The 24,335-nt window shown below is 41.7% G+C and overlaps 2 protein-coding genes across 6 annotated transcripts in view; one reads left to right on the top strand and one right to left on the bottom strand.

Moving 5' to 3' along the window:
* ppp2r3a (protein phosphatase 2, regulatory subunit B'', alpha) overlaps positions 1-11,612 on the bottom strand; it is a 27,330-nt gene extending 15,718 nt beyond the window's left edge. The window contains exon 1 of one of the 3 annotated variants that reach the window (XM_077620831.1): positions 11,326-11,612. The gene's annotated coding sequence lies outside the window, so the exon portion shown is untranslated. Of the gene's footprint in view, positions 1-11,041; positions 11,135-11,325 lie in introns of those variants that run through there. The other 2 variants (XM_077620833.1, XM_077620832.1) reach the window with 2 other exon arrangements.
* On the top strand, positions 11,208-24,335 carry LOC144089723 (neutral cholesterol ester hydrolase 1-like). Of its 3 annotated transcripts, XM_077620836.1 has the most exons (16): positions 11,208-11,436; positions 11,523-11,642; positions 16,023-16,221; positions 16,726-16,783; positions 16,885-16,955; positions 17,377-17,611; positions 19,660-19,729; positions 19,806-19,977; positions 20,252-20,561; positions 20,650-22,135; positions 22,319-22,404; positions 23,472-23,591; positions 23,655-23,773; positions 23,837-23,955; positions 24,020-24,138; positions 24,201-24,335. In XM_077620836.1, exons 3-10 carry the CDS (start codon positions 16,084-16,086, stop codon positions 20,943-20,945), a joined length of 1,350 nt encoding a protein of 449 aa, XP_077476962.1. In that variant the 5' UTR covers positions 11,208-11,436; positions 11,523-11,642; positions 16,023-16,083; the 3' UTR covers positions 20,946-22,135; positions 22,319-22,404; positions 23,472-23,591; positions 23,655-23,773; positions 23,837-23,955; positions 24,020-24,138; positions 24,201-24,335. The 3 variants fall into 3 exon arrangements, with proteins under 3 accessions (XP_077476962.1, XP_077476963.1, XP_077476961.1); XM_077620837.1 differs by lacking the exons at positions 16,726-16,783; positions 16,885-16,955 and having other exon boundaries at positions 11,214-11,436; XM_077620835.1 differs by lacking the exons at positions 11,208-11,436; positions 11,523-11,642; positions 16,726-16,783 and adding an exon at positions 15,765-15,822.

The raw sequence follows: 24,335 nt of genomic DNA, 5'->3' as shown, positions 1-24,335 counted from the left end.
TGATCTAAAAAGTAGCCAGTCTTGCAAAAAAAGGTCCCTATGGAGTTGGCTTATTTAGACAAAGTGGAAATTACTCTTAAAATTACTTAATCTGACCAAAAACTGCAGGTTTAGCTCAAGGTTACATTATTTAAGTGCATTTTTGAATCTTTAAGTTGAGAAAAAAAACAATAAAATGAAATAAAAATAATATTTGCAGTCCATTCTGCGTTTTTTTTAATTTTGTGAGTTCTCGACTTTATGGACATGGTTGTGACATCACCTGTTGCCGTGTGAATAGTTCCACACCTCGTTATGAGTGTGCAGTCTTTAAAGTGCGGCTTGGAAATTCACACCACATCTAGCCTTTGGGGAGGAGAGGGGGGCAAAGTAAAGGATGTGTGTGCCCCCGAGCAGGCAGCTGACTCACAGCTTCTTATCTTGAAATGAAACTAAACCTTATAAGGTGCTCAGACACACACACAAAAGACGAGAGCGTGTGAAAAATTATGAGTAATGGTGTTTTTTTAAGAGCATTTAGGCAATGCTATTATTGACAAGGTGTCCCTAGATGTCCCTTGTGGAGAAAGTCTTGCCCAATTGTGGGGTGTTGTGGTCAACATTGATGCATTTAGATGCATTTTGGCGCATTCCTTAACATGTTAACAATATTCATGTACACATTTAACTGCATTTGCAATAGTTTAGTGAAAAGTAAAGGCGATATTTGAAAAATTTTGCGTATAATTGCGACTCAATTTGGGTTTCCATTGTGCTCTTCTGCTATACATTTAAGTGCTATAGATGAAAGGTCTTAAATGATAAAATACTTTTTTTCACTATTCTTTGACCCTTACGGCTTATAAGCGTTGCAGTTTATTTATGATGTTTTAATGATGTCCACAATCAACCTAGCAGAATATTTTCTTTCTGAATTTGAAAGGATAATTCAGAGTTATTGATCCATTTACTGCTGTATTACAGCTCTGTTGCTGCCTTGTTCAGTAATAAAACAGCAGTCACACTTTATAATGTGGGATTTAAGGTGGATTTTATGTAGGTATATTTACTTAGCTTCAATTTGCCTCATTCCTGTCCGACAGAGGGTCATTTGAGGAACAGATTAGGGTTTCTAACCGCAAACCCCTATCGCCGCCACCCGACGGCGGCAACCCCCACCCCCACATCCTCAAGACCACCAACTGAAAATCTAAACTGGGACTCTGGAGGGCTCCATCACCTTGCTAGCGCCAAACTTCTCAGCCATTTACGATTGGATCATGATACAGGAATGGTGCCATCACGGGATGATTCACAGGGAACACTTGCATCATCAAGTGACCGCCACTCAAGGATAAAGCCCAGCTTGTGCTTTCTGCCTTAACTCTATCACTCACAGGGACGGTGAGCAACGTCCAATTCAAATGCTCGCTGCAAACCCTCCCAGACAAAACAATCTAAAAAGTAGCCAATCACACACCGCCACCGAATGGGAATCGACCACAGATTCTGGAACCATCACATGGCCAATAAAGTTTTTTTTGATCAAATATTTCCATGTAACATCTATATAAATATCCCATATTCCCTTGTTTTAAAACATCCCTCCTCTACACCAGCTTATCTCGTTCAAGGTTGTGCTGGAATCTCTCAGCTGACTTTAGATGAAAGGTGAATATAATAAGAACTGGTCGCCAGTCAGTCACAAGGCACTTACAGTGACAGCCAAACATTTGGACTTTTTTTTCAGTTCACATGCAATGATGGTGTGAACCGAAATGACATTTTAATCCTTCCTTTTGCTTCAGTATCGACTTTGATATTGAGGTTTTGGTGGGATTTTGTAAATTGGATCTCGTTTTTGTATATTGTAACAGTAATTTGCATATAAAAGGGTTTCGTGCATAGAGGTACCATTGTATATATGCTGTTCCTAAATATTTGAACATAGTTTTAAAACATCCAATATGAACCTTTTGAGTTTTAAGAGTGAACTGTGCTTTAAAAAATGCCAGAAGGCGGTGAAGTGTTGATATAAGTAAGAGGACAAAAGAAGAGGAATGCCCTTGAGGGGCTGTAGTATGACAAGAGGGGAGATGCATTTCTGTGATACAAAGCTAAAGGTGTCAACGTGGACCGCTCTCTTAGGATGAACACACGTATATATAACACATAACTTGAGATGAAAAGCCAGACGGGCATTTGGCCGAAGGGGGGTGCGACTCAGGTCACATGCACAAACACTGGTCCGAGAATAGCCTCTAAACACCGGGGAAGAAAATAGCACAGTAACAGAGAATGTGGCAATTTGTGCACGCGCATTTGTGTCATCTTTCTATTCCACCAGTTTCAGGGCTCGCCTGTTTGAAAGTTGGGCTGGAGGGAAAAAAATAAAATAATCTTTGACTGCAGTGAATCCAGAAGTGCCTAATTTAATATTTCACAAAAAGAGGAAAAGAACATCTTGATTTGTGTGCACTAATTGTCAACAGCAGACTTTTATACAAGTAGTCATGTGGCATATTTTCCATCTGAATATTAAAACATGCCTTTTTTGTACCTCAAAACACTTGTTTCAGTTACTATCAGTTTGTACACCTTTTCATGACCAAGCCAAATTTTTAAGACCAATTCTTGCAGGGAAAAGACTATACTTCTATTGTCTAAAATGGAGATCGTGTTCAATTGTAGGGGATTTATTATTCTTTATCTGCCAGTTGGAAATGTTTTAGCACTGACTCACGGGAAGCGTACAGTAAACGGACAGCTCATATGGCTGTGGGCTGCACACATCTGTTTGTAATGCGTCCGCACAAATGGCAAAGATTCACGGCGTGAGATCTGTTGGCTTATTGAGCGCCCATCGTGTCACTTGAGGACTTTAATCACACACACGCACGCTGACCTCATGCACGATACAGTCTCTACTGTATTATATATATGAGAGGGTAGTTATTGCCTTGGATGTGATGCATTTGTGAAATGGTATCCAAGGTTATGAGAAATAAAGTAAAAAGTCAGGGGGCATAGTTGTTGATTAATTTGATAACATGGCAATTGATTAATGTTGCAGCTCTAGTGTCAATGATGATGACAGACATTTAATTGATCAATCCATCACTCCCTAAATTGGCTAGATTGAACGTCTACCACCAGCAATGGCACAGAAAAATGACCATCCATTGTTATTGTTGTTATCCGTTTTAATGTTTGAACTTCCTATAGAAGACTTGAAAAGGAGAAAAAAATCGCTTGGTAACAAGATTTTATGGAAAAAAACATTTTATTTTATGGCCTAGCGGCAGTATGCAATTATTCCAAATGCTCCAACTCCTACGTGAGGCTGAAGCGCAAACACAACACCCACACACATAAATTTTGTGTACTATCCAACTTGTAATATTAGCATCAAGTCAAGAAAAGGCTGTAATTTGCACACTTTAAGGAGTCATCACCATGAACTCCTCCCTTCCTCCTGTCTTGATGGTTTGTTAATGAAAAGCAGCCTGTTTTATACAGCGCGTTTAAATCAATAGGTTCTTTTTAATTGATTTGTGAAGGTCTCAACCACCTCAAGGGTTTTGTATGCATTGGAATCAATAAGCTTCTTCCATCAAGTGCTTTCTACAACTTTCTCGGTGAGCACTTTTAAGCCATTTAACCAACGTCGCATATCCATTCAAATCGATTGTGCCCTTGCTTTTAAATGCATGACCAAATAAAAAAATTGACTGAGGTTTGCAAATATTTAAAATTTATGTTTTCTATCGTAGCCTCGAATCTTCGACATCTGATCGATGGAATTCTAAGTGCTCGGGACAGAAAATAAATAAATAAATCCAGCGGCCAGACTAGTACGACTGCTGACTTCAGCTACCTTCAAAAGGATCACATATGTCATAACGCTTACTAATCAGTCATGTGCAGATGCTCGCGCTCACACACAAGCACGCTTTGATGGATTTGGTGGCGGCCTGACTGTTGCTTCTTTGAAGTAGAGAGTCGGTGAGGCCTGCCTACATCCAATTCATCAACTATTTAAAAGCCCCAATCCAAAGTTGTCATCCTCTCTTGGCAAAAAGTTGGACTAGCACATGTGGTTTATTTATTTGAGTTGCTTCTCTGACTAAAAAGCCCTGTGTGGGATTAAACTTGGGCGGGAGATGGTTTTAGCGTCACTGCTGGAATTGACAAAGCCTATCAAGCTCAGCCAGTCAGACGTTATTAGAATATGGAAAAAACACCTTGTCTGAGGAGCTCCTTATATTCCAGATTCTTCTGGCGGGCTCTTTAACCGTGTGATCATAGACTGTAATAAAAAAAAAGTAGACAGACTTTTAGTGACATCAATCATAGTGTTAACTGGCCTCCGTTTGCTCCCATTTCTCAGGGCAAGGCACAATAGGTGCCATGTTTTTTATCCATTTTCCCATCCCACGATCAAACGAGGTCTTAGTTCAAATTGGTTTGAGATCTCACCAAGCCAATGGCATGGAATCGTAATCATCCACAAGCAGTTCAAATGTTGTGTTGCTGAAAATGATCCAATGAGGCACTGCATAATCAACATGTAACCACAATGAAATTACAGATTCAACACACAAGCCACATCGATGCGGTCGTTTGTTCTTTCTCTGTGCTGCGAGGCCTAACCTTTAATTAGCATGCCATCAAAAAGGCTGCGACAAATAACCATAAACTTGTCATTGTAGATTATTCTCTTAAAAATTGCTCAAACGTGGTTCTCAGTACGCACCACAAACATAAGGACGTAATATGTTTTGGGATGGACAGATGCCAATACCCGAGCACACGACATCCGAAACAATCCCGTTCTCGTTTTCCACACAATCCCTGTTCAGCCGCGAGCGGTTGACCGACCCTCAGAGCGGGCAAGTCGACATTCACGCAACAGTTATTGAACTATTCTCTGCCATTGACAGTGACAACACATTATTTTGTATAGTTGAAAATGTGGGGAAAGACAGAATGACTTATTAAAGGGACTTGTGGTTGCTTTTACAAACAGCTGGGTAGTGGCGGGGGTTGGGGGGGAGGGGGATTAATGTTTCCATCCAAATGCCGGGGGGATTTTAAAGAAACTTTCCAAATGTCACGGGAGTAGAAAATGCTGAAAAGTCTGGAGGCCCTGAAACAGCTGGGCTAAAACGGACAAAGAGAATGGAAATATGAACAATTTTGACAAACAAAAGCATGTACGTACAGTCTTTACAAACAATTACCGTATTTTCCACAACCCACTACTACACGTGTCAAAGTGGCGGCCCGGGGTCCAAATCTGGCCCGCCGCATCATTTTGTGTGGCCCGGGCAAGTAAATCATGAGTGCCGACTTTCTGTTTTAGGATCAAATTAAAATGAAGAGTTAGATGTATATTCAATTTCCTGATTTTCCCCCTTTTAAATCAATAATTGTAATTTTTTAATCATTTTTTTCTGTGTTTTTAGTTCAAAAATCATTTTGTAAAATCTAAAAATATATATAAAAAAACATTGTTTTAGATCTATAAAAAACTGAATATTCAGGGCTTTTAATCCAGTTCTTTTAATCCATTTATATAAAAAATCTAAATATTATGATGTGTTATTTTGGAATGAACGATTTATGTTGCAAGTCAAAACAGAAAGCACGTCTATCTCGTTCAATGGCCGCGAGCAAGTTATCTAAGTGTCTAGCTCGAGACAAAAACAAAGCAAGGGAGCTTTGTGTTAGGGTTTCATCAACCTAAAAATGACTCACTGGAGAGCCTTCAAAGCTCCTCTGATGCTCTCGCCTGACGTCGGTGTGTATGTATGACAAGGGGGAGATCCGGGAGTGTCTGTAACCATGGTAACTTCAAGGATGCAGGATTTCAAACACATTGCAAAACACACGCAGACTTCCCAGTGCGACACAAGATTCTTCCGTTGCTGCTTCCTGTGGATACCTTTTGTCCTGTTATTTTTATAAATATGTGGCTTGGCATAACAGAATGAGTCAGAAGTCTCACAATTTCTAAGATAAATGGCGAAAATGCTTCACTACTTGAAAATGGTTCAAAGTGACATTTTCTGATCAAATCTCTTATCTCAGTGTTTAGTTTCAATATTCTGAAATAGTTTCCCGGTATTTAAGAGGTCAGAAATTATCCCAAAACTACTGTTCATCCTTGCCACTTTTTGTTAACATCCACATCAGTATAAAGATAAACATCCCCATTTACAAATTTGCAGACTTTCTAGTTTCATTTCTAGTCTACAAATGAATGGTGGTGGACTGAACATTGTGGTCATATCAATTGGAATGACAATTCTCATTCCTCGTAGCGACACATTCAATACCACTTGCTTTTCAAAAGCTGACGAGCTAACTACTGTGTCAAAACAGTGCATCTCCATATATCCTCATGCGGAAAATTGCAGTATCCCCAAAGCTTTTGTGCACAAATCTCCCGCTTGAGCGTCTTTGTGTTCATGACAGCATTAGTGTCCTCTGAATGGTGGCCACGTGTGTTTACTGACCGAGATAAAGGCTGGCGCTCCTATCTTCCCATTGGCCCGCTTCCGCATTCAGCCAATCGAAGCAATCAAAGTAATTAAGGCCCGCGCCGTGTCAAAGCAATCTTCATCGGGTCAATAAAAGCCTCTCAAATGGGAAACTCTCCTCCCACTTCACATGTTAATGTACTTAGCTTGTATTCAGATGCTGACTGGCATATCCCGAGCGGACCTCTGTGGTGAAGCAGATTCCACCACAGAGGAGATTTACTGTCTTTCAGAAGCCTTTCCTGTTCTGTTCTATCACTCTTCATTTTTATCCTTTTTTGGGGGGTACCATCTTTTTGCTGCTGCGGTGGAAAGTGAGACGAATGGTCTACCCGCAGCAGGCAGTAAGAGCAGCCCGTGGCCTCTTGCCGTTTTAGACCAGACGGTCAAAGCGTGTCTGTAACTCAACTCGGGATGCGGTCAATGCTGGCCCATACGTGAAAGTCATAAAACACGATTACCAGTGGCGAGAAAGAGGTGACGGTGTCATGGTAGGTAACATATTGGCTGCCAGTGATGGCGATAGACGTCCTAACCGTTTGAACGAGGTAGAGCTGGCATTGTGAGGCCTTCCCGGTTAAAAGAGATTGAAGGTCTATCGCCGTCGGGGTGACAGAAACATGATTATCGACTTCCAGGTTTTCAAGGTAAAACGTATGGGACATTGACTTGACATTTGGGATCCATCGTGATCATACGTTCAAATGTTCTCACGGATAAACTTGATTGTTTTAGCAAATGATCATAGTTTCATCTGCTTTTTGATTATCGGAAGCCGGTTTAAACACGCCTATTGAAACTACGCATTTGGCAACTTTCAACTGTAGCTTGTGACTTTCTGCCTTCTGGTGCACATTTGATTTTATACTGGTAAATAAGATGGCAGAACTTGAAATTTCAAGTCAAACAATGTCAAAAAAGTTAACACGGTAAAAATGTAGGATTTCATTTTGTAATCAGAAGTTTGATTGTTTTAGAGTCTATTCCAGAGAGTCAACACCTTTTTCCACTCGATTTGTTCGAGCAGTCAGCAACAGTTGAATTACGCTCTTATGAGCTCACAAAAACCAAGTGGGAGAGTAAGGCGCACTTACAAAGCAAAAAAAAAAAGGCAATAAAATATTTTTAGCTGACCATGCCTTAAAGTGAGGGGCCACAGTGAAACCACACCAACATGACCGTGAATGGTACTGCTATTTATTGCCGTCTTTTTTCCTTCTTGGCAAGTGGTGGCCTAAGTGGGAGGAATGCTGGGTTCAGATACTCAGTCTGTGCACCCAGACAAAGAGCGCCAGTGTGGAATACAGAACACAATCAAACGCGCGACACACAGCCGAACAACTCATCACACGTACACACACGAACGCATTCCACGGCGCAGGGACGAGAAGCAGTGACATTCAGATGCCACCGACCAATCGGTGCATTCCGCTACGTTCACAATGGAGCCAGTCAACGAAGGAGCGGTGATTGATTTTGGGGGTGGGGGGGGCTCGGAACATCTCCCAGTCACACTTATTTACTTCAGCCTCTTTCCATTCATGTATTTTTGCTATCCTTCAATGTCTCGTGGTAGATCTCACAGTAGTGTCAATGTGTTTTACAATAAGGCGCCAAGGAGTCTGTTATGTTACAGCAGGGGTGTCAAACTCATTTTTTTTGTCGTGGGCCACGTCGTAGTTTCGATTCCGTCCGGAGGGCCGTTATGTCTTCCAACTAGGCTGCCAAAATTTATCAATTAATGAATTGACAGCTTTTCTGATTGTGCTGATAAATCCTTTTTGGACATTCAAATTAGAACAAATCTTCTGCAATTGTTGATTTAAAAAGGGGAAATGTTCCCTATACATCTATAATCTTTATTTGAATTTGATCATAAAACAGAGTCGGCACTCAACATTTACTTTCTCGGGCCGCACAAAATGAGGCGGTGGGCCAGACTTGGCCCGCGGGCCGCCACTTTGAAGCCTGTGTGTTACAGGCTGTTATGTTGTTTTATTGGGCTAAAGTTATCTTGAAAAAAAATGTTATATTGACAGATCCCTATTTAGCCTCTTGTTCTCCATTTTACTATTGTACTTTAACATCTGATAAAATGAAAGATTGTCCACCCAAAAATGTGATTTGTATGTTTTTACAACCACACAGAATCTTCATTAATAAAATATTGGTCGTATTAAAAAAAAATATGCATGGACTAAAAATGATTCAATCATCTTTGATTGCTTTCAACACCATCACAGTTGACATAAAGCCCCAAAAATATAAAGCAATTTTGACATTTTCATTTTTGAATGAAAACTGTTGTTTGGACCAAAACTCCATCTGAAAGATTACTTTGTATTTTCGTCAAATTTGTTTGTATCGTTGCTTAACCCATCGGTTTAACGATGTTTCGTCAGATAAGCACTACAGAAGACGGATGGGCCTTACTGAGTAAACTGAAGCGTGAGCCGGGGTAAGACGATTCGAGTACATGTCATGACAGTGTCACGAGACGATTATAACTGTATCATTACACCTGTCCTGACCATGAATGATTGCTAATGACAGATGTCATTCAGTGTCGTAATCCTAACCGTAAACTCTAACCCATGACATTTGAAACAATATCAACTTTATTTCAAAAGTGATATAAATTACTAAATGACAGTTTATGACATCTGTCATAAGCAGTTATTCCTACTGATGACAGGTGTCCTTTCTTGATTATGAAAATCTTTCTACACGATCCAAAGAAGCCTTCAAAGTGCTAGCCAAGTCAGTTAGTTAAATTGTTTCCAGCCAGAACAGTCAAGGAATGAAACAATTAGCTTTCGCCCACATTTATCTCATTAACCAAGTGTTGGAAATCACTCCAAATCTTTAGAAATTCTAGCAAATGCATTTAAAATAAAATGCAACCAGATAATCTGACGATTTCAACCATTTTGCATTCTTTCCAACAAAGACAAACTGTGAAAATATATACGGACCATATGTGTTTATCATCCCAACTGTACACCAAAGAAGTGCAACCTTGGCTGTCAAAAGAACAAGACAAACACATGCTCAGGCTTCGCTCCTTGACACTCACTTTCCCTTTTGCATCTTCATTTTTAGCAGCCAGCAGCACGACATGGAATATGACACGACCACCCACACACACACACGCTGCTGGGAAATGTGAATGACTGTATCCTTCCCTGAAAGTGCCATGTAGATGCTAGACACAATAGTAGCCCTGTGCTGCGTGCTGTTGACTTTGCCCCCCTGGACATGCAATCTGTGCATGCGTGGGTGCTTTTTGCCCAATTAAAATTAAGGAAGCAAAAGTCTTATTTGGACCGAGTCTTACAGTTGTTTGCCACAGCATCCACGTGAACGTGCCTACCAAATTATAAAAGGGAGGAGGTCCTGGGGGCTAAATCGAAAGGGTGTGCCTTCCATTTTTAGTTAAATAAAAGTGCCCCACCTCAATTATTTCCTCATTACAGCCAGAGTTATATAACATTTTACCACCGAATAAGTTGCAGCAAGTTGGGTGTTATGTAATAAAATAAACGAATGCACAGTAGTAATAGGTCAGTTGAGAATAGAACATTTGGGTTTAAAATTTCTTCAAAAAGCCACCTTCAGTTTTCTGATTTATGCATTACAATATTAACTATCAAAGGCTTGATTAGAGCAGCTCAGTTTGGAGATCAATTGTATTTTTTATTTTAATATTTGGCAAAAGCACAGTGACAGAGTTGCAAAATCTGTACTAATGTAAACTTTATCTCCAAGTAGCTCTTTAACTAAATGCTAAGTGCACATCACAAACTCTGGCATGGTGTGACAACTGGCTCTTTATGTAGAGAAGCGACGTTCAGGAAGATCCATACGAAGTGCCAGACATCACGCTCCCAAAATGGATTGGACGTCTATGGCCGTCAGCGGCTCTGAAACATGATCATCAAATACCCTTAACACAACATTGGCCGATTGGTCCTCAAGGCCTTCACGGTCGAGCTCGGGTTACAAAGACACAAGTTCCCATCCCTGAAGTTCCCATCATCACCATACACTAATTTTGTTCTTCTTTTCATTGTGTCTATTAGTGTGTGTGCGTGTGCGTGCGTGTGCGTGTGCTTGCGTGTGCTTGCGTGTGTGTGCGTGTGTGTGTGTGTGTGTGTGTGTGTGTGTGTGTGTGTGTGTGTGTTCGTGCGCGTGTGTGTGTGTGTGTGTGTGTGTGTGGAATCTATTCTAGGAGAATTCCACAGAGACGACCTAGTGACTGACCCCCACCACACAGGATCTGACAAGAAATCACTCCCACGCACACACACGTGCACACAAACACACACACACGTGCACACACGCACACACACCACAAATGCAACATATAATTGAAGGAAACACACATGATGAGGACACTTGCAGTTTTTACAGTATCACAACTGTGAGACGTTTGAGTGTCGCAAAAACGAGTGGGATTTTCTACAACCAGCACCCAAACCCACAACTTCATAGAGAAACAATACGCGCGCTTTTACCTGAGAATGTTGTCCAGCAAGTCATACGTTACATGTGATGGGTTCTGCTCGATCAAAGTGCAGTCCAAAGTTACCTGAGCGTAACAGGCGAGCCCCTCTTTTCAGTGTCACGGAGATCTGAAAGCGCGATTTCCGGGCAGAGACGTGACCCACAAACTAGCAAACATTGTTGGGGAAAAAACGCGACCAGGTGCTTTTTTAAATGATCTACGCAAACACGCCCAAAAAAATCACACTGCAGGTTTGAGAACGAATGCAAGGTAAAACACACCGTCGCCATTTACCTCTTTTTCCTCCTCGTTCTCCTCCACCTCCACCGGCGAAGCTCTTTTCGGCCGTGTCACGACCGCCGGCAGACCCGCAAACCGAGCGGCTGGCAGCGCTTCGGCGAACCGGTAAGAGCCGACGCAGATATGGGCTAACGAACACGCGTGGGAATCTTTTCAAGAGTGGCTCCGTGCAATGTTTGTTTGCGTGACAGCTCCCGGAGCAAGTGAGCCGAGTGAGAATGAGGAGAGCCGGGGGAACTTAGGGGGAGTTCCCGAAATCAACGCGTCGGGGCGGGGGCTCCTCCAGAGCGACAGGCCGGTCAACTTGTAAGGTAAACTGCATGGTTCTGATCTTCATCAGTGAAAAAAAAACGATACTTAAACGTGTATCCTTACGAAAAGTGTCTTTTATTTTGGGCATGTCTATTTAGATTCGGATTAGGGGTGTCCAAACTATTCCACAAAGGTGGGTGCAGGCTTTTATTCCATCTTGAACCAATGAGGTTTCTTCATTCTCCAGCAGATGGAATGAAAACCTGCATGGTGCACCCATTGCAGGCCTTGAGGACTGGTTGAAGATATACATTGTCTAGATCAAGGGTGGGCAATTAAATGAAAACATGCATGATGCACCCACTGCAGGCCTTTAGGGCTGGTTGCATATACATGGTGTGGATCAGGGGTGGGCAATTATTTCACAAAGCCGCCTGCAATGGGTGCAGCTTTTCATTCCAACCACACAAAACAAGCCATTTTCACCAGTCCAGTTTTTTTTTTAAAGTTGAATTAGTTGATTGCAAACAGTTGCTATGATGTTAAATTGCTGTCAAAACCCACAATCGTCATGTGAAATAACTAACGCAAGTTTAAAATGTGTTCCATAATGTGGAAAACCCACATACATATTCCATCTGTAGTAAATCCGTGTGACACCGCTATGAGGTGATGATATTTTTTTTATCTAGCGTAGTCAATAATTACTCTATTTTCATTGCGTGCCAAAGCAGCCTGTCAGCAATCCCTTCTCAAGCTGTTTGCAGCAGAAACCTCAGTTACGATCAACCGCACAGCGTGACGTCAACGATCAGTCGGCCACTTTGCTTTCAAACCCAGAGGAGTTGATTACTTGTAAAACTACAGTCATACCTCTACTTACGAATGCCTCTAGGTACGAAAGTTTCAGGTTTACGACATTTTTATATGCAAATGAGTGACTCGAGATACGAAAAAGATCCAAGTTTTGAAATCCCGAAAAAGTAATGCATTTCCTTTGTTATTTTATTTCGAATTGCCCTTATAAAGTGATTAAAAACCATACAAATGCAATGCAGCACATATTTTCATACACACACATACAGCACACGTAAAAGTCTAATATGTACTACAAAGTGGACGTCTTTCGGCTAGAATGGGCTCTTGCCGCCATCTAGCGGACAAACACGGACATTACGTCTCCCAGTTTAACGGCTGCAGAGGGAACTATTTCAGCGGCGCAGGGCACATTTCCATATGCTTTATCTTTTTTAAGACATTAATAATTTTCTCTCATTTCTGCGTTTCTCCTCACATCTTTCATACAAAATCGGGACACTTTGACCAATTTTAAAGGGTTTAGTTTGTAGTTGTGGGAGGACCGTGGAACGAATTAGAGAACTTACGTATAAAGTACACCTACTTATGAAATTTTCAAGTTACGAAAAAAGTTCTGGAACCAATTAATTTCGTAAGTAGAGAAATGACTGTACATGTAAAATATAGCGGACGCTGAGCTGGCTTTGTTTTATTTAGCAGTCAACATTTCAGTGGCTGAAGTAAGGATAACCTATCATTTGGGTTGGTGTGAACTCGACAATACGTTGTTTTCAGTCCTCGCAGTTCAAACAGTGATCCGCCTGCCCTCACAGTCAGAGCAGATTGGACGTCTATTAAATTAAATTGTTTACTATTTCCCAATGGTTGAATACACAATAAGGGTCCATGACACATGATCCCTTCTTCAAAGGTCGCGAAAATTGGATTTTCAACACTTAAAAATCCTCGCTTTGATTTGCTTTTTGACGACCCTCCTATTTGACTCAGTACGCTTCCGTCTTTAACACTTTAGAAACAGAAAGCAGCTGATTTTATCAAATGTTTGGGAAAAATCTGCTTGCTCACTTTTAAATGTGGTCATAAATGGTTAAGCATTGGGAAGATGCTCATAGGTTCAAAACATCAACAAGGCCGATCGGCATGAAATTGGAAACCAGAGCATGCGCCTCCTGCATTTAAATGAGCATTAAGTGTCATTCCAGTCAATGACACCAGAGAGGCCTTCCCTCCATACCACAGACTGCAAGCAGCGCCATTTTTAATGCTCGGCATGCACACGGTATATCACATTTAAGTTTATACACTGCATTCTGCTGACTCTTTTGCTCAAGACACATTTTTGGCATGGGCTTCCAACTTGACGAAATGGATCCCAGGAGCAGAACGTACTGTCATTTAAGGTTTACAAAGACGGAGGCTCCACGCAAATATTGAGCATCATTCGCTTCCTTTTTCAGATGCAGATTTCATTACATTTCATTGGCTGTTCTCACTTTTCAAGGACACCTCCCTAGGGAGCCCCAAAGGTTAATCTGACACGGGTCAGTCGGGCGCGCTCGCCGCGGCTTGTTTTGGAAAATCCGTCCGTGACGGGGGTTGGGTCCTCACCGGCGCTGTTTATGTTCTCACAAGGGAAAGCGCGAGGAACGAGTATCCGCGTGAACTCGTGGGAAGGGACGGCCCGAAGGGAGCGGGAACGGAAGACTGCCAAATGCTTTCTTTGCTATGATTATAGTAGTTAGGTCACTGGGGAAAGAAAAAAAACTCTGGACCAGACTGACAACAACAATCTAAATTTAATTCTTGGTCCCCCCGAAGAAGTAATGACGACTTCTTTTTTTGGATACATGTCCTTAAAAATGTGCTGCAGTCCCACAACAGAGTAAATTAACAAAGTAAACATTATTGTAACCTTTTCGGATTGTTTTCGCAGTATAGTCATACCTCTACTTACGAAATTAATTGGTTCCAGAACTTTTTTCCTAAGTTGAAAATTTTGTAGGTAGAGTGGTACTTTATATGTAAATTCTCAAATTTGTTCTGCAGTCCTCACACAACTACCAACTAAACCCTTTAAAATTGGTCAAAATGTCCCAATTTTATAAGAAAGATGTGAGAAACTGATATGTCAGGTACTGATACAGTCAGAATTTCGTACTAAGAGGCATTCGTAAGTAGAGGCATGACTACAGCCAGAAATTGGCATCTAGATGCATTTGTAAGTAGAAGCATAACTACAGTCAGAATTTCGTACCTAGCGGTATTCGTAAGTAGAGGTGTTACTGCAGTCCAAATTTCGTATCCAGAGGCATGTAGAGGTAGTAACGGATACAGGAAATACATTTAATCTGGGGGGGTTTGTAACTTGGCTCTTTTTCGTATTCCGTATCTGCTTTTGTAACCTGAGGCATTCACCCCCACTCACGAATGCCTCGGTACAAAATTCTGACTGTAGTCAAGCCTCTATTCACGAATGCTTCTAGATATGAAATTCAGACTGCTGTCATACCTCTGCTCACGAATGCCTCTAGGTATGAAATTCTGACTGGTATCATAACTCAACTTACGAATACCTGTTGGTACGAAATTCTGACAGTGGTCATACCTCTATGTACGAATTAAATTCAACTAGTTTCAAAAATAGAGCAAACGAAAATACATTATTAAAATTGAAAATAAAACATAAATAAATAAATCAGCTATTGATGTCACCAGAAAACATGTAGACCTTTCTTTTGAAGCTAGGTTCATAAAACACTGGGGGAAACCCTGACAATGAATTTTAAAATAATAACTACATGAGAAACTCATCTCATTTTCTGAACCGTTTTATCCTCATTAGGGTCGCGGGGGTGCTGGAGCCTATCCCAGCTGATTCCGGGCCAGAGGTGGGGGACACCCTGAACCGGTGACCAGCCGATCACAGGGCACAAGGAGACGGACAACCTTGCACACTAACACCCATACTTAGGGGCTAATTTGGAGTGTCCAATCAGCTTACCATGCATGTCTTTCCAATGTGGGAGGAAACCGGAGTACCTGGAGGAAACCCACGCAGGCCCGACTGACTTACTGAGAACATGCAAACTCCACACAGCTGGACATGACCTGGATTTGAACCCAGGACCCCAGAGCTGTGAGGCCGACGTGCTAACCACTCACACCACCCGGCCGCCCCCTACATAAGAATATAAACTATACACTAAAAATGTTAAAAACGCAATTTTTAAAAGTCGCAACTCTTAATATCTCTCAAAAACACAAAACCTTTTGTTTTGACTGCAAAATCGTCTCACGTATTCAACTGCTCTAGCCCGCCCTCCTGTGGCAATTAAAGTACAATGCAACTCGCTCAAAAGTTCCCTTACCCGCCGGATGTTTCTTCGCCTTTCTTTTTCCCCAAAAGATAAAAGCACGCAGGTAGAAAGCTAAAAGTAATCTTCCTCCAAGTGCATACAAGCCGTTATCGACCATCCAAAGCACGATTCCGCTTTTTGTAACAAATATGTCTTTCTTGTATGGAATAATTAGACGATGGACGTGTTCAGAACTTGCTTGGGTGCTTCTTCCTGTCTTATCACATTCCCCGTTTTGACCTTTGCCCCTTTTTCCCCCCTCAGTTTAACCGGTCAGAAGTACTTGTTTATCGGTGCCGGTGGAAGCCTGCGAGACGAATCCAAAATGTGGCTGCTGTCAACGGCTGTCGTCGTGAGCGTGGCTGTGGTTCTCCGCTACTTGCTGTCGCCGCTACCTGCCAATATTCGCCAGAAATGGAAACTTTTGCTATTGGACGCTTATGTCAAGATTCTAGTCAGCTTTGTAAGTATGCCAATGGGTGGCCATGGTGATGCGCACTAGTTAATTTATAACTGTCTATTTTTTTTATATCTCATTTTTTGGGTCGCGGGAAAAATAGACTGTACAAGTAAAAGTTAAGACTCTAAACTTTAGAGTCTAAAGTTTAGTCCAGTTGGTTTAATGAAGACATGAAGCTTAAAGGGACAGAGATTTAAATGAGCTCATTGTTAAAGACGGATGTTGAAAGTATTTAAGGATTTGAATTGTGAATTTCGTAGAATTCTGATCATGGAAAAGCCCGATTACAAGGGCATTTTGTGACGTCAGATATAATATGCACAAACACTGATGGGATCATGGATATTAATGACGTCACTAGAATATTTGGAATATCATTGGATTGGCTAAAATATGTGCTGGAATTGTGCTGTTATGTACGTGTTTCTCCACTACACAGCAGAAAAAAAATGATTTTATTTATTTAATTTTTTTCGATAGCTTTATTAAGACATTCTTTTCTCTTAGATGCTCATGATAAGGGTTGTCTGCCCCCTTCCAAAAAATGCAAACAGTCTCAATAAAGGTAGTGTAGCCGAGTGGTCCAAGGTGCTAGAATAAGGCTTCAGCTTCTCAGGAGCTGGGGGTTCGATCACAGGTTGGTCCTCACTGTTGTGGTGTTTGCAGGTTCTCCCTGGGCTTGTGTGGGTATTCTCTCGGTGCTCCGCTTTTCTGCCACATCACAAAAAACATGCATGGTAAGGTGGTTGAAAACTCTAAATTGCCCCTAGCTATGAATGTGAGCATGAATGGTTGCCCTGTGATTGGCTGGCCACCAGGCCAAATTTGCACTCAAACAGGAAGAACACACAAATGAAACGTGCAGAACAAGTTTTTCAGTCAACAAATCATCATAGCACTTAATGTGCACTTACGCTTAAGTAAATGAAGCAGGATAATAGGGCCCTCGTTTAGATAGTTGGAGGATTTGTCTCTTGTTTTTCTTGGCACTTAACGCGTTACACCCAATTTAGACAAGATCAGTGAAGTCACGCAAACGTAAGATCAAAGGAGAGCAAAGGTAGCCAGGAAACCATTTTGAACCTCTGAAACCTGGTCTGCTTTTGCATGTACGCTTGCTGATGAGATGACCGTTTTTTTTTTGCCTTTTAACCTCAGGCTTTAGTGATGGAGTGGCTGGGTTTGGGGAACCACATCAAGCTCACCCGAGAAATGTCCCGGAGGCTTGAAGACACCAAAACCAAAGATGGTGAGGACACCACGGCGATCTGCGACGTAAATTTCGACGGCGTCCCCGTGCGAGTTTTCCAGCCTCCTGCGACGGCTGGCGAGGGTCGCCACAAGAGGGGGCTACTGTACATTCACGGCGGAGGCTGGGCCTACGGGAGTCCCAGTAAGTCGCGCTCATTTTGTCAATTATAGTCCAATTAGACCAACCGGTTGTCCAAAAAAAGTCCGAATCCGCTATATTGAAACTCACATTAGCAATCATTCTTCTTTCTTTATTAAAGAGGACAAAGAGTCAATGCTTGTTTTAATTTATTTTATTACGATTTCATTTCCGATTTTAAAAAGTAAACAGCAAATAGATATTTTTTAATTTTTATATATCTTTTTGTTTTCTGTTTGACATACTTCTAGAATATTCCAAAATGAATCAACAGTAAACATTTTCACATGGAAAAACAACAGATTTCTGATGTTCTCCTTTTTTAAATGAGGAGTACAAAATTTTCTATATTTTAATTTAGTCCATTAATTTACTTTCGCAAGCCACACAAAACCCGGTGGGGGGCTGGATTTGGACTCTGTGACCATCTTTTGACACTTGTGCTCTAAATACAGGCTGTTCCAAAATGTTTGACCCCATTTTGGAGGCAAATAATTTTGACAATGGCCTACGAAATGGGGTCAAACATTTTGGAACAACCTGGATTTGCGGGCTCAAACTCAATGAAAAATGTGCACTAAAAAGGTAAAAGTTTGTTTTTGCTTAAATTATTTGTGCTACTCAAAATATCGGATCTCATGTCCTATTTGGGCTCATGGCATACCACCGTGAAGACGCACGATCACGTCTGATCATGGACGCTAAGCAGGGTTGGGTGTGGTTAGTACTTGGATGGGAGATTGGCTGGGAATAATAAATCCCGGTCAGTCCTTTCCTTCCTTTCCCCTGCAATTCCCCAGAATGTTGGTGTCCGGGCCCCCGCCTTTGGCAGAATGTTGGAATCAGTGGCCAGCCAATCGCAGGGAAAACCAGAAATTGAAACCAGGATTTGAACCAACGCAGCCAGAGCTGTGATGATCCAAGGGCGAAGCCCTAACACTCAGGCCACGGTTCACCCAAGTAAATTAGAGATCCCACTGCTTATCACAGGCTAAGTGAGCACTCTACCACTTAAGATAATTCCCTTTCGTAATATAAGAATTTACAGCACCTGATATTACCAGGCAGAGATTTGAACCCACGCAGCTAGAGCTGTGAGGATCCGAGGGCAAAGCACTAACACTCAGGCCACGAGATCCCAATGCTTCTCAGATGCTGAGCGAGGACTCTAGCATTTGAGCTAATTCCCCTTGGTAATTTAAGAGCTTACAGCATCTGGTATTCCCAGCCAGTCTCCCATCCAAGTACTAACCAAGCTCGACTCTGCTTAGCTTTCGCAACCAGACATGATAGGGCATTTGATAGGGCATTTTATTTTGAGTAGTACCTATAATTTGAGCAAAAACCAACATTTTTTACCTGTTTAGTGCACATTTTTCATTGAGTTTGGCCAACAAATTGGGTGTTCCAAAATGTTTGACCCCATTTCATAGGCCAATCATTTTGAGACAGCAGAGACAGTGGAGCAGGTTCGTGAAGCCTTCCTCGGAAGAGTGTTAGAAGAGCAAGTGTGGAAACTCACATTCCAGCCCTTTTCTTGAAATGTTTAGGGCCAAGTCCTAAGTTGTTTTGTAGTTGGTGCCTTCTTTGCAAAATTTGGGAAGAAGGGCCACTTAGGTGACTGAGTCCGAGCATACCCCAACACGCAAAATGCATTTTCTTTTAAAGTGAACGGCATTTATGAACCTGAAAAGGTAGAAATGCCAAACGTTACACACAAAAACTTGAAACGTTTCTACACAAGCTGTGAAAATTTGAGGTCTTTCCATCAAAAACTCTCAAAATTATTGGGCTATGAAATGGGGTCAAACATTTTGGAACACCCTGTAGTATATGCACGCACACACACAATTTTTAAAAAGCAAAAAATACAATAGACGGGAAAGGGTTTCTGTAATAAAAACAGTAAATAAAGTAATCTATACATATGAAATGAACTAACTGCTCACTATGATGAACTCATTGCAAATACAATTGGTGATTAGGTGACTTTCAAAGTAACCGTGTCAATCCTGGTTTCTCTGTGTATTAATGTCAATTGTGATCCACAGAGGTCAACGCGTACAATTACGGCTGCTGCAAAATGTCCAAAGATCTCCACATGGTTGTGGTTTCTGTTGAGTAAGTTGGAAATATCTTGCAAGATTTTGACTACAAGTACTCTGTCCCGGCGTTGACGTCTCGTCCACCCGCAAAGTTATCGTTTGTATCCCGACGTACGATTCCCCACGCCGTACCTTGACTGCCTCACGGCCGCCAAGCACTTCCTGTCCCCGGAGGTCCTGGCCGAGTACGGCGTGGACCGGCGGAGAGTGGGCGTGGCAGGGGACAGCGCGGGCGGCAACATGTCGGCGGCGATCGCTCAGGCGGTGAGTGGTCTCCTATAGGAAAACGGATGGAATAGAAAAAAAAGGAGAAAAGTTTGAATATTTCGGGTGGAGGTTTTAATGAAATTTTGAATCTAAGATGTAATGATGACAATACTTTGTTTTAAATAGCAGTGCATGTTTTGAAGATATGTTGAAAATAAAAAGAACCAGGTCAAAAATATGCTGCTGCTTTGAGTGCCTGGATGAAAGTCTGCTCTCTAAATGTTTCTCTAGTTTAAATTTGGAAATAGATGTCCATGTATCCATTCTCTAGATTGCGACAGATGACAGCATGAACATCAAGTTCAGTGTGCAGGCCTTGATCTACCCGGCCTTGCAGGCCTTGGACTTCAAAACGCCGTCCTACCAGCAGAATCGGGACATGGTTATCCTCAACTCGCCGCTCATGGCTCAGTTTTGGCTGCAGTACCTGGGCGGGGACCTCTCTCTCAAGCCACGGCTCCTCGCCAACGAGCACAGCGGCAAGCTTGCGCCGGAGCTGAGGTCTCGCCTGGACTGGACCGTCCTCCTACCTCCGGAGTACCGGGAAGGCTTCTTTCCTGCGCGTGGCAAGGAGATGAAAAGTAGGGAAACGTTTAATATTCAAAGTTTTCCACGAAAGAAAATGACAACATTTCAAACGTGTGCTATTTTGTGACGTTAATCTCGCAGGAATCCAGGATGAAATTCCCAATTTGCTAGACGTGCGGGCATCCCCCTTGCTGGCGGGATCTGACGTTCTGGCCAAGTGCCCCAAGGCCTACGTCATGACGTGCGAGTACGACGTGCTGCGAGACGACGGGTTGATGTACGCGCGGCGCCTGAAGGACGCCGGCGTGGACGTCACGAGCGAGCACCACCTGGATGGCTTTCACGCTTGCTTCAGCCTCAATACGTGGCCCTTCAACTTCGACGTCGGGGTGAAGGTTTTTGACGCCTACCTCCGATGGCTTCGTGATCATTTGTAGCTCGTGTGCTATGATGAGAAATTGTCCAGTTTAAGTGCCATTGCCAGCTTCAGGCACTTGGGGCAGCGTAGACTCGCTAACCTGCTGTCACAATGCCTTCGTGCAGAGGATAAAGAACATAGGCGTATTGTTAAATGATTCATCTACAGGTTTTGCTACACTGTGAGTCCTTTGTGTCACAAAAATAAACAGCGCCAAACTGTCTTTTGGAGCCAAAAGTGATCATGTTTTCAACACATGTCCTGACACGCTGCTATACTTGAGAAGGCAAAGGAGACTCTCAGCGTGCTAATTTACTCTGCTCAGCTAAAACAGGTATGGAAGAATGCGTAATAATAAGTCATTCAGTATTAAAAAGAGAAAGAAAACGCAGTATCGGTATTGGCCAATTCCCCACAGCCGGCCGGGTGTTGAAACCGGAATCAAGAATAGTAGTATGCAACACTAGGTTTGGTAATTCGTAAAATTACTTTCTGCAAAAAGGAGCTTGACTATATCTGCCGTTAAAGTTAAAAAAATAAATAGATTTTAGTGTTTAAATATTTTCTCGTTATCATAGTTCAAAGAAATTCTTAACTTGGGTGAGTATTCTTTGTGCAACCTACTTTCACATAAAAGTCATTTATACCAAAAGATTACCATGGCTTTAAAGGTATCATTTAAATGTCTAGAAGTACAAAAACAAACACTAAAGTGAATGTCATCACAATGTTCATAATGTGAAATACTGTATTTTAAAGGATTAAAGCCCAACCAAAAAGTATTTACAGATCCCCCCACTGACTATTGCACGTTATGATGAAAAAATGTATTTTTTTAAGTATGAAAGCCTAATCAACACGTATTTACAGCCCCGCCCCCGCCCCACCCACTGACTAATGCATGCTATTATGAAAACAATATTTCTTTTTTATTAAAGTATTAAAGTCCAACCAAAAAGCATTTACAGCCCCCCAAACACACACACACACACACTGACTAATGCACGTTATTATGAAAACAATTTATATTTTTTGTGTGTCTATCTTTAATAGGCGTGGCCAAGGTCAGAGTTCAAATAGCCGACGTCAAACCCCAAAATGGCTGATGAGCCAGGAGGCAACACGGGCGTGCACTGCAGAGCAGCTCAAAAGTGACGATTTGCCGAAGAAAACCTGACAAACTTCTCACAGGACGATGCAGCACATTCGGTACGTTGTCATTTGGGGATTTCGAAGCCCCAGTTCTCGTCTTAAGAGTGATAAGAGCATGATTCGTTGACGTGATGTAGCCCCATGTGTGTGCAGACAGCAAAATGTTTGCAAACAAATTGGCTACATTGCGTTACCGATCGCTCTTTGTTTAAAAAGAAATCATTCCATTGTGTGTTTCAGTCCCTCAACGAGCACAGACTGCTTGGAAACATCAAGAATGTGGCCAAAACGACCAGAAAGGGGCATCTTGTCGACGCCATAACAAAGTGAGTCATTTTTAAATACGTAGTTCCGGTTTTCTCTATCCGTGTAATATTTAAACGTCAGCGTTCAGTATTCAAGACTTTGCGCAATTGGCTCGTTTTTCATCATGATGCATTCAAATTTTGAATGAAAACACTAACTCGCTTGGTGTTTTTTTAATAGCAAAAACCTGTGGATAAGTCACCCACACATGCCATTAGTGGATGTGTAAGGAATAAACAGTAATCCCTCGATTATCGCGGTTAATGTAGACCAGACATGGCTGCGATAAATGAAAAACCGTAAAGTAGGGTCATCCCTATTGAATTTAAAAAATACTATAGTGGCAAGTAAAGGAATAGCTTCCGCTTGTGAGTTTCAATGTGGCTTTTCACATCTTTCTGAACTTAGTAAAAAAATCTGCCATCTAGTGGAACTAGTATTTGAGAGATTACTGTGCACTAAAATAAATTATATACTTTTACCCCGTTAACTTTCTTAAATACCTCACGGCTAGGACGGTTTCATTTTTAGTTTTAAATGTGGTTTTGACAAAACCTAAGACATTTATTCAACAATAGTGCAGGTGTCATTTTTGACTAATTTAAACTTTTTTTCCTTGGCATAAGAGAAAAACAGAAGCTTTTTGGATATTTTTTTAAGAATGAATGGATTTGAAATAATTGACTGAAAAACTCAAGGCAGAAGTAGGATTTATTTTATTTATTATTTTCATGTAATTTGTACCTTGTGGGCCCCTGTCCAGTGTGTTTTCTATATTTCCCACCAAATCGAGATCCTGATTGTTTGTGGAGGAAAACATGAAAAATAGACTGGATAGGGGCCTTTAAAGACTTGGATCATTTTTTAGTCTCTCTGCAGCAGACAAAAAGAAACCAGACAATCAGGAGTATGTCTAATATTGCCTTTTGCAGTGTCTGAATAATGGGTACCCTTTTGATGTTTTAATGGGGAAAAAAAGCTAAATGTTGGATTTTTTTTAGTTAAATTTGACTTAATTAGGCCCTAGTCTGTATTTCTTTTTTATGTAACTTAATCTATTGTGCCTTGACCCCTTTTTGTTTTCCAGAGTTCCACCCAGGGGGGGACAAGGTTTCCTGCCTAGGTACAGATATGCTGACGCACCCCCACATTTCTGGGTGCTGGGTGTTACGCCAGAACCTATCTCCAAACTTTTTCAAAATAAAAGGTGAGAACTTGCGAATGGTTTTTTACTTAACTTTGTGTATTGACCCCTTTTTTTGTTTTCCAGAATTCCACCCAAGGGAGACAAGGTTTCCTGCCTATGTACAGATAGGCTGACGCACCCCCACATTTCTGGGTGCTGGGTGTTACGCCAGAACCTATCTCCAAACTTTTTCAAAATAAAAGGTGAGACCTTGCGAATGGTTTTTTACTTAACTTTGTGTATTGACCCCTTTTTTTGTTTTCCAGAATTCCACCCAAGGGAGATAAGGTTTCCTGCCTATGTACAGATAGGCTCACGCACCCCCACATTTCTGGGTGCTGGGTGTTACGCCAGAACCTATCTCCAAACTTTTTCAAAATAAAAGGTGAGACCTTGCGAATGGTTTTTTACTTAACTTTGTGTATTGACCCCTTTTTTTTGTTTTCCAGAATTCCACCCAAGGGAGATAAGGTTTCCTGCCTATGTACAGATAGGCTCACGCACCCCCACATTTCTGGGTGCTGGGTGTTACGCCAGAACCTATCTCCAAACTTTTTCAAAATAAAAGGTGAGACCTTGCGAATGGTTTTTTACTTAACTTTGTGTATTGACCCCTTTTTTGTTTTCCAGGATTCCAGCTGGTGCCAAGGGGAGTTTCTTTGTCCATTTGAAAATGGATGAAGGCAGAACTGAATTTTAAAAAATGCTGGACGGCCTGCGCGAACCTATCTCCAAAGTTTTTCAAAATAAAAGTTTTTCAAAGTA

This window comes from Stigmatopora argus, chromosome 15, assembly GCF_051989625.1.
Source record: "Stigmatopora argus isolate UIUO_Sarg chromosome 15, RoL_Sarg_1.0, whole genome shotgun sequence".
NCBI lineage: Eukaryota > Metazoa > Chordata > Actinopteri > Syngnathiformes > Syngnathidae > Stigmatopora > Stigmatopora argus.
This window is presented reverse-complemented; position numbering and strand designations above follow the sequence as displayed.